At 41.4% G+C, this 10,933-nt stretch overlaps 1 protein-coding gene across 1 annotated transcript in view; it reads right to left on the bottom strand.

The window, feature by feature from the left end:
- bcat1 (branched chain amino-acid transaminase 1, cytosolic) overlaps positions 1-10,716 on the bottom strand; it is an 18,317-nt gene extending 7,601 nt beyond the window's left edge. Inside the window, exons 1-6 of the mRNA XM_048268473.1 lie at positions 10,356-10,716; positions 9,501-9,557; positions 5,100-5,300; positions 4,525-4,635; positions 3,986-4,105; positions 3,558-3,718 (exon numbers count right to left, since the gene is read on the bottom strand). Coding sequence (XP_048124430.1) covers positions 3,558-3,718; positions 3,986-4,105; positions 4,525-4,635; positions 5,100-5,300; positions 9,501-9,557; positions 10,356-10,406 — 701 coding nt within the window. The 5' untranslated portion in view covers positions 10,407-10,716. The remainder of the gene's footprint in view (positions 1-3,557; positions 3,719-3,985; positions 4,106-4,524; positions 4,636-5,099; positions 5,301-9,500; positions 9,558-10,355) is intronic.
- Between the last annotated feature and the right edge of the window lie 217 nt (positions 10,717-10,933).

The following is a 10,933-nucleotide window of genomic DNA, read 5'->3' as shown; positions in this document are numbered from 1 at the left end:
GACAGTAGAAGATAAAGAATATGCTAAATATACTAAAATACAAATTATACTAACACTTAATACAGTATATAAAAATATACTAAAATACAAATTACAAAAATACAAATTATACTAACACTTAATCTAAATCAATTCTAAAAACAGTATCCACATAGTGGTGATTAATAAATCAGAGGGCTTTGCAATGACTGAGGCAGGGACTGAGCCTGTGATCCTCTGTGCATAGTAAGGTATGGTAAGGTGCTCTAAGGTGCTCTGTGTGAATGAGTGTCATGGTGGTAGTGCAACGGTGATAGTGGGCATGGTGATCATGGTCATCTGGATGACAGGATATACTAAATATTTTATGAGGGGCTTATTATGGACACCATTACTATTCACCTGCCTTTGTCATTCTAAATGTAATAAAACATTCATCACCGTTTTCATCTTTTGCACGCAACTTGAAAACTTGACAAAGCCCACTGACTGCTGCAATGGTGGTGTTGCGTAAGGGATAATATGGCTGCCAAAGTGTCCTGATATACTGAATTAATGGAGGAGAGTAACGAGACAGAGGCAAAGAACTCCATGACGCAAAGTGGAATGGAGTTTCCTCCCCCAAACTGGGGTTGCCAGGAAGGCGAAGAAAATCACCCAAGCTTGAGTTTTCAAAACTCAGAAATGAAGGTCAAAATGAGTAGTACAAATTCCAAATCCCCACAAAAGCCCCTAAAAGAATGCGTGTCGGACTTTGTATATTTAGGTCAGTATGAATGAGAGCACAGAATACTGTGGTCATTGGTTAAAGAACGACAATTGCATGGTGGTGCAATTACAAAAAGCTTACAAGTATAAGCTCTGTTATTACACTCTGACATGGAAGAAGTTGCCTTTAAAACTGTTTCGGATTTAGCCGGTTAGCTTGTTTCTGGCCAATGTACGTGAGCTGTGGTTTCTGATATTAGTGAACAGCTGGCATGACCTTTATACAGCATTACCACAAAAATCTGAGGTCTGTCACTGACTTTACTAGTATGGAAAGGTAGATACAAGGAACTTTATTAAATATCCCTTTTAGGTCTATAAAGCTATATAAGTCCATAACTACTGTTAGCTACCTACCCTTTTTAGAAGTACAATCAAAGATCCTTGATTACTACGTTTGCGCCTCTCGCTCCGCTTTAACCCTCTGGTACAATCACAAATATAAAATGTAGCTCACAGAATGTTCCATTTGGATGGTGTTACAATGAACTCAAGGTAGCCTACTCCTGAAAGAAGTCACTTCTCAAAGAGCTAAGAGATCTAAGGTCCTAATTTCAGTATCAGGTACAGTAACTGGCAAGGAGAAACTATACTTTAATAACTTAGCAAAAAAATATTTTGTTCATTTAATGACATGAGAAGATCCTAGGGTTAGTGCAGACATGGATGGGTTAGCACAACACCCCCACAAGCCACACTACAGCTTTGCTGATCTTTGCTGTTTGCTTTGCCTTTGCTCACTGCAGGGGCGCAGGAGATATTTTGAAAGTGAGGGGGACCAAATGTGAACACAAACCCATAGTGAGATCAGATTTCCAGATATCGGATCGCCACCTCTGGCCCACTTTCGACCATCATATTTTAAACTTGCCAGAATATTAAGATAATACCATTGATTGTTTTCAAAATATTTTTTGATTAAAATTGTCAAAACTGTGAGATGAGCACAATGTCAGATCTGCCCTCAGACCAGCTTCTTGCTATGTGCAATTCTACTTTTATTTAATTTTTTTAGATTTATTTTACACTACTTGGGCCAATGGTAGAATACTCTAAAAGCAACATGATGTTGATATTTGATGAAGCCATGAATGAATCATCATGCCTATGATCCAAACATAGACTACATGATCAAATAGCCTAGTTAGGCCTACAAAATCAACTCTCCACTATGTGTCTGCAGTTAATATTTGTGCAATGTTAGAACATGTTGGCTTAACAAGTTACCAGTCCAGAACACACAGAAAATTGCAACAGAAAGTTGCCTTTATAATCATCTACTATTTGTTCCAACAGCATTTAAACAAAGCATTTATAAAATTGAAAAAATATATATATTACATAAGAAGTACAATAAAATACTGTTACTGTAGTAACTGTACCACATTATCCCAAGCTTCAAAGAGCTCCCCATGTCTGTGACAGCCAGACGTGACACCGCTAAATTCTCAGCTTGTTTATACCCCACACTGAACGCGTAAGAAAGGCCCATCACTCTGGGGTGTGGTAGCCTACTCTCTGGGATTTATGCACCAAGGTAACTGAAGTATCCAATTTGTGTCTTGAAATTATGTTTGAAATAAATGCCTTAGAACAAAAACTTTCGGTAGGCCTATATACTTGTATTTTATAGTTAGGCTAGTGAAAACGAGTTGATCAGTAGGCTAGTTGAGTTTGTTATCAATAAACATAACAGCTAATGTCATGTTGAGCAGGAGATAGGCTACCATAAATCCTCAAATTATGATTGATTTAGGATTGATTCTATTTATAGCCGGACAAATAAAGGCAGTTTCCCATATTTGCCTATACCATACCAACAATTGCCATCAGTCCACCAGCACTAGAAGACACTGCTTCGATTTAAGTCAATGAAATTACACCTCTTCTTAATATTTTATTATATTGTTGGTTGGATTAATAAAGTCGTTTTCCTACCATGGGTCTCCAACACACGTTCTAAAGCTCATTGTCTTGCCGCCCCTTTCGAGCTAATTGCCAGAGGCTGAAGCCTACTACATTTAACGCAATTGTTGCGTGACTCAAGGCATTCCAGCCTACGAATTGAATAAAAGTAGCCTACTAAATCATGCATAATTAAACAATAACTCAATTTAGGCTACTTGGCTACGCAAAAAGGTTTCTATTACAGCACAACCCCTATTCAATGAATGGCTGCCTTGTCTCGCAATAAACAGCGGTGGAAATCCCGACACTTTTTCAACTGCATGAAACATAACAGTGAACCATCAAATATCTCCCAGAGTTCACTGCCCATCAGTCCCAACATTTAGCAATATAATCAAACAGTCCAAAAGTAAATTAGATCCCAAACCAAACCAAAAATGTTATGCTTTTGATGGCCTACCAGTATGCCGCTCCAAACGAAAAGCATCTCTAATGATGGTTGTTTGTAGACAAACTGGCTTCAGATATCCAACAGAGTGAATATGAGATTGTGCAGTCTTACAGTACTGTAGATGGCTGTGGTTAGCGATGTGATGCTGTTAATAGGGAGTTTTACATAGTTAACGCAAACCCTATAGGTTATTATTTATTTAGCGTATATAAGGCTTTTTTTCCTTATCAAAAGTGAGGGGGACAACGGCCATCTCTTCAGCACTGCGTGGGACATATCCCCCACGTCCCCCGTGCCTCCTGCGCCCCTGGCTCACTGCCTCTCAATGGAAATAGGGCCCGTAATGCCTTTGGAGAACAGATGTGGTTAAGTAGAGGAGAGAGCGGATGAGAGAAGGGAGGCTACTCAAGCGAGGATGAGGAAGAGGAAGAGACGAAGAGGAGGTGCCCACCCTCCCATCTTGCAGTCCCCCGTGCCTCCTTTCCAGGAGCGTATGTATTTGGAGTCTGCCCACAGGGACACAGGCTTGGCCCCCGTGGTGAAGTACGAGCCCACCGGACTGAGGATCACATAGAGGAGAGCTTGGGACGGCTTCTTCACTCCCAGAGAAGGCTGTGGAGAAACACATCACACAGTCACACACACAAACACACGGGACGGGACGGGGGGGACAAACACCTTCAAACTTACAAACACAAGCATAGGTAAAGATTTTATGAAGATGTAAATATCTAGAGATATAACGCAATATACCGGTAAGTCAACTGGGAGACCCAAAAGGAAGCCAAATGTTTTAGATACACACACACACACACACACACACACACACACACACACACACACACACACACACACACACACACACAGACACACACACACCTCTGTGCCTAGGAAGGTGGGGCGTATGTAGAGGCTGGCAGCGTCTGAATGTGGAACCCACTCCTGATCCACTTCCACCAACTTCCTGATGCACTCCAGCAGCTCAGCCCTGTCAAAACTCTACAGGGAGCAGAGAGAGAGAGAGAGAGAGGGAGAGAGGGAGAGAGCAAGAGAGAAGGAGAGAGAGAGGGGGAGAGAGAGAGAGAGAGAGGGAGATAAGCAGACAGACAGAGAGAGTGAGTGAGTGAGAGAGAGTATACCGGTACAATTAGACTCAATTAGATCCAGAATCTACCTGGATCATTGGAAACACTTTGCAAGGCAAAATGAGTTATTCTCATATCAATAAAGCTGTTTTGAATTGAGTGACAGACAGATAACAGAGAGAGGCTGAGAAAAATTAGAAGAGAGAGATAGAATTTGAGAGAGATTTCTGTATGTCTACATATATGTGCCTGTGTGTGTGTGTGTGTGTGTGTGTGTGTGTGTGTGTGTGTGTGTGTGTGTGTGTGTGTGTGTGTGTGTGTGTGTAGTCATACCGGCAGACAGGCTCTAAGTGCAGACTTCAACATGCGATTCATGTTGAGCTCTGGTCTGAAGAGACGCACTCTGTTGTCCGGCCCCCTGTACGCTTTCATTCCCTCAAACAACTACCAACATAAAGCACAACATTTCTTAGAACCATCCAGAAGATTCTGGCACTTAGTTATGTAAAGCCATGCAAAAAAATACTGTATGTGACAGACAGATTATGTGTGTGTCTGTGTGTGCTCATTTATACCATGTCATTCAGTGATGTGCATACTGTCAATACCCTAATGTTTTGTAATACTTTGTAACAATTTGGTAAACATTTAAACATTAGCAATAGTTCAAATAATGGGTGTATTTCAGGGCAGTGGAACATGCCCCAGTCATTTCATACTTCACTCCCATAAAACATTATTTAAAATGGTTTTAAAAAGTTTTGTTGATATACAACACCCTGGTGAACAGAATTTAATCAATGTTTAATGTTGTCTAATTAATAAGATATCATTCCATTCTATCATGACACCAATTGAAAGTGATGTAGTCCACTAGAGACACCTGATCTCAGGTGAGTCGGCCTCACCTGTATGGCATAGTGCAGAGCGGAACAGGCCGGGTGGATGGACAGGTTCCCAAAGGGCTGAATCCGAGGTCTCTGCCAGCCGCCCTGATAGCTCCACTCCACCGTTAGCATGTGGTCCGTGAAAGCGGTCCCAAACGCCAGGCCCGCCAGGTCCGGTTTGGGTTTGTGGGTCTGGACCAGATCGATGTCCAGGTCACACGCCTGGGGAAAACAGTTTCAAGACGTATTAGATTCACCTGTCATCACAAGAACAGGAATTATGAAAATCACAGCACCTCACTTTTTTGTAAATCACTGTTTTATAGATGATGTTATCATGATAAAAGATTTATGACAAATAACAATTAGCTTTCAATACTGCCCCAACTGTGCATTCACTGAAAATGACTAGCAGTGTTTGTGTGCTGTTTATGAAAGAGGTTGGAGGAGCTATAGCTCTTTATCACCCGGAGAGAAGAAATACTCTTTTCTGGCTGGTGGGGTGGCTATTAATTCTGAATAACGCCTATGAAGTAAATCTGGTAAAAAAAAAGAAAATCACTGTTCCATATCAAAATATCCAATGCGCGTCAGGGAGTTCTTTGCCTCATTAATTCTGTATAACAGGACACCTTGGTGGCCGTTATCCCATCCTTCAGATACAGGTGCAAACATAGGTGGCAGGTGTGAACATTCCACTCCACCAACAGGTGTGTCTTGGTGTGTATTAGCCCATGAGACTCCTTCACAGCCTGGATGTGGAGCTCACACTCTAACTGGAACAGGGGCCTAACAGGCCTTTCCAGCAGATAACAAGAGCATCCCCAACACACACACCTAGTGAAGCCAAGCAGTGTTTTCATATTTATCAGTTTTTTTACATTTCTCATATTTGGTGGTTCCATATCAAAAATAGTAATTGGACAGCCATGTTTTGTTCCCCACATGCATTTAGCTATAGCAGTTTTAGAGCAGCATAGAGTATGTCTACCTTGCACAAAATTAATCTAGTTCCACCTGATATATTTTTACACTACTTTCCTGTCATAAATGTAAAAGCATGAGATGACAGTCTGATTACATAAGGGCCACGGAATCAGTGACATTTTATTTAATCAGGGTAACGGGGTAATGTGAGACATCGGGTAATGTGAGACACTCCCTGTATCTAGGCAACGGAACGCATTTGTGGTTATGTGACCATCAAACATCCTGAACTAATGGCAAATGTGTATATTTTGCTGATATATCATTTTAGCTCGCTTAGAGGGGAGCAAATGTAAAAAGATTCTCACTTTACCCCACTCTCCCCTACTTACTAACATTGGTTGTACGAATACTACAGCAGTGATAAAATGTCCACCTATGCTGTATTTTAAACCGCTTTAATATGGAACCATCTGCTTATTGAGTGAATAGAGCAAGTGAATGTAAACATAAGCAAGGCGACTTCAGGCGACCAGCCAATGAGAGACGCTGTGCATTCTGAGCTCTGACTTTTTAGATGGGTAGAAAGCCACTAACGTCCAACCCATCGACCTATTCTTTCAAGCGACAGTCACTCGGCAGCAAGATTAACCCTGCTTCTGGATTACCCATAATCCCAGATTACCAAGGGAACGTGACAGCCATGGAAGTCAGGACCATTGTCTGTTTTGTTCGGCTGAGGGAGAGTTACATGGAGCGCGCGCACACACACAGACACACACACACACACACACACACACACTGCAGGATGGCCTACCCTTCACATCTCTTCACACTTCACTGCAAATCACATCGATTTTTAATGAGACCACTAGACCATAAACTTGGCGTTTACCCAGTTTTATGGTCTCTATTGATTATGCCACTACTCACTCTGGCCTTGCCCATTCACTCTTCTCATCTGTCAGTAGGTGTCTTCTTAAAGCAAGCCTTTCGGTGTCAGGGTACTTTTCTGACAGACGGAGATATACAGAAGACGACTGTCCACCACAGTACACTCTCTTTGACATAGATCAAAATGATTCGTACCCATGCCCATAAATTAAGATTTATTGTGCATTTGTATTTGACCAATAGGCTTTTATTAGATCAATACATTTTAAGCACAAGGAAAAAAGATGATACATTGTGCTTCAAATATAAAAAAAAAATACTATTTTTATGAGTCCTTAAAAATAAATAATTTAATTAAGAAATCAAACTAAATCAATATATGGTTATTATGGTCTTATGTGAGGTTATAATGCCATGCAAGACAGGAAGGGACACATCAACCAGCACCCCCAACAGTGGCAAGGATATTTCATTGTCTTACAATTAAGCCACGTAAGTCAATCTACCGTCTTACAGCTAAGCCACGTAAATCAATCTGCTAGTATTTGCCAATGATATAGAGAGCAAGTAGTATAGAAAGTCATTCAAACCAATTAACAACCATTGAGAGTTGTCCGTAAGTATTTTATAGTGTAAATGGTGTATGAATGTTGTAGAGCATAAGTGTGCTAACGGGTATACGTTAGCTGTGACCAGTTCTATATTAATATCACCTTGTCATTAGAGAGTGTATTTAAGAGTGCAAGTGAGAAAGATGACGACATGGATAACAGAATGTATACAGTTAAGACAAAATGTTTTCAAACCCATGCAAAAATTGATTACAGACAGAGCATTTTTATTTGACCAGGTTCTTGTCTGAAAATGGCATGGTATACTGAAGGTGGTAGCATGGTATAAAAAGGCTTTCTGGTTTTTTTTTCTCGGTTAAACAAGACATTTGGCATGGGTATGAATTATGACAGCTTCGACTCTATGTGCCTAAGGCAGAGAGCAAACGTTAGGGGCTGAGAGAGATGAAGAGAACGCCATTTTGATTTTCACATCCACCACCCGGCCATTAAATCTCCAGCATGACATAGCAGTGTATGTGCCTAGTCTGTCCCCTCACCTGGTGCACGCGATGATGCATGCGATTAGCTGGTTATAAATACTACATCCAATTGTGTAACAGCCTATAATCCACACACCACTCCAAGTGTTGGCAACACAGTTGCTGTGAGTAGGAATACTACAGACAGAACTAGAGGTGATTTTGCACGTTACCCTTCTATGACTATTTCAGTGGACAGCGCAATTCTTGTCCATTAAGTGTTTTGTGGACATTTGGATGGACACTAAGGAAGGAGCTTCCATATAACAAATAAAATCACTAAACCAGTTTGGTGGTTCAGATGATGATGCGGGGGTCATATGGCCAGTGCTATTGTAGGCACTGCTACAACCTAGTGCAACCCCCATACACAATGCACACTCAGGATCAGTTTACCTGTCCCCAGCTCACACACACACACACACACACACACACACACACACACACACACGTATATATTTACATCTATACATGTATTATGGCTCATACTGTGGCTGTAATGTTGACATTTACATGTGCACAGTCATTAATATAGTGTCCAAGCAAACTTTTCTATAGAATACTAACTTTCAAAAACAAACCATGCAACCTGTCAAAAGTAGAAGAATTTAGAAATGAGTGTGTGTGTGTGTGTGTGTGTGTGTGTGTGTGAGAGAGAGAGAGCACATACAAACACGCAGAGCACCACTCTTTCCTCCTAATCAGCACATGAGCTGAACTGAAGCGAGGCTGTGAAGTGAGCGTAGGTGAGCAGAGGGAGAAGGCTGTGTGTGTGTGTGTGTGTGTGTGTGTGTGTGTGTGTGTGTGTGTGTGTGTGAGGGAGCATGCCTGGAGCCAGGCCTCAAGCCTGATTGACAGAGATTAGCGTGATCTCTGAGACTGGAGCTCCATGTACAGTCAACACGGGACCTTCTGGACAAGCCAGAGGCCCACTCCTGACTCTGTGCCTTTGCCCCCCCATAACCCCCCCAAAATAGGGGAGTCTTGGGTGCATGCAAATAAACGAGGAAGCGAGGTTAAGCATGGATTACTTTTGCTGGGTGGATATCACAAAATATCATCCTGACAAACTTCACAACAAGACATCTTCCGCCCACTTTTGCATGGACGCTACTACATGATTGGCAGCAGATGTTCTGTTTTTGGAGGACTAACAGGTGGACATAAGCTATGGATTTGAACTGATTCTGCATTGCTGGGAGTTTTTTTTTTTTTTGTCAGAAATATAGTTTATGTTTTTTTTTTTTTTTTTGCTAACAAGGGAATCTCCAAAATGCTGCCACTGGTACCACAGCTAAAGGCAAGTGATGGACCCTATCCAAAACACACACTTAGCTTAGCAGCTACGTTAGCACTGTGGTGGCTGACAGTTTACTCATTTAGATAGCCTAAAAGAATCCATTTGTCAATTTCAATTGGCACTGGTCGGAATAATAATAGTTAGGGTAATGAATATTTTAGTTCATCATTTGTATATTGCTGCAAATGCTGATGATGGGGCCAGTTACCTTGAAGCTGGGAATGCTGTCTGACAGGCCATTACTTGATGCTTCTGCACCTGTACCCTGCAGAAAAGCAAGCAAAAGACATTTCAGGAATACACACACACACACACACACAGTGACCACTGCAACACTGTCTGGAAATGATTATGTACGCGTTATACATTTGTGAGTGTGTTTGAGTTGCCTTTTATCTCTGATTTGTAGACTGTATAGGCTAGTTGCATATCGAGAGTACAGAAACACCTGAACAACGATCTGAATGACATCTCTGCTAAATGTATGAGCTTCGCCCCTGTCGCCACCCAAATGTGCGTCAGTGTCTCTGCTTAACGCTATCCCAACACGACACGGTTACTTTTACAGCGTTACTGAGTTACATAACAATGTTAATCTACAGCTCTCTGTTGTAAATGGAATGTTGTTTTTGTGTTTCATGTAAGGACTGTGCCATTTTACAAGATTATTACAACGAGCAGTCTTAAAGCATCCCGTACACTTGTTATTTAAACCGCTGAAGGACGCACTCGTGTGTCGCCACATTATCTACCAATAGGACAATATCCAAAATCAATGTTAACTCCCAAATGTCGTTTAAACATTATCAACATTATTTAAAATAACAAGGCAGACAAAATATCCAATACTACACATACACCTCAATTTAGGTTAACATTCACCATCCCTCTTACGCGTATTGCGTGTTTCTCTCTTACACGGGCTAATCGAAGATAATGCTGTAAGTAAAGGTGAGGGAGCTGGATTGTGTCTGGTCACGAGCACACCATATAGACAACACACGCATCCCCCGTTAAGAGCGAGCGTGGGAACTCGTGCTAGATCCCTCCTTTCGGCGTTTACCTTGAGAGATGGAGCGCTCGTGGCCGATGCGGGCGCTGGAACACTCGCCATGATGAATATGGAAACACGAGCCGGTCGCTCTGTCACACCGAGATAAACCGCTTACAGATTAAACATTGTCAACATTGTACTATTGAATGCCAGAACTCACTTTGATGCTAGTTTGATTTATACGCCTTACAACAGCTTTAAGGCCCGTACACACCAGAAAGGCTTACGATACTAAATGACGGTGCGAAAATGCGAAAAATTTGTGCGAAAAATGTTCGCACTTAAAGTGTACACACCGAGTCTGATGCGATTATTTTAAAATTTCGCATTCTATTTCGTGCTCACGTCACAGGTTAACGCAGCGACTTCCAGTAAGCTATAGCCTATTGACTTCTAAGTGAATGATGGAGTTGCCAAATGTAGCCTAGAAAGAGATAGTTTGGGGTAAAAGAGAGAGGGAGAACTCGTAAAACCATCAAGATTTGAAGAGTTTGGTTCCAAAACGCTATAGGCTATCTCCATTTTTAGAAACATTAAAAGGTCATGTCATTTAATTGTGTATTTCAGGTAATATCAATAAAGTTGCA

This window comes from Alosa alosa, chromosome 17 (assembly GCF_017589495.1).
Source record: "Alosa alosa isolate M-15738 ecotype Scorff River chromosome 17, AALO_Geno_1.1, whole genome shotgun sequence".
In the NCBI taxonomy this organism is placed as follows: Eukaryota; Metazoa; Chordata; class Actinopteri; order Clupeiformes; family Clupeidae; genus Alosa; species Alosa alosa.
The sequence above is the reverse complement of the archived record's forward strand: the minus strand, read 5'-3'. Positions and strand labels throughout refer to the sequence as shown.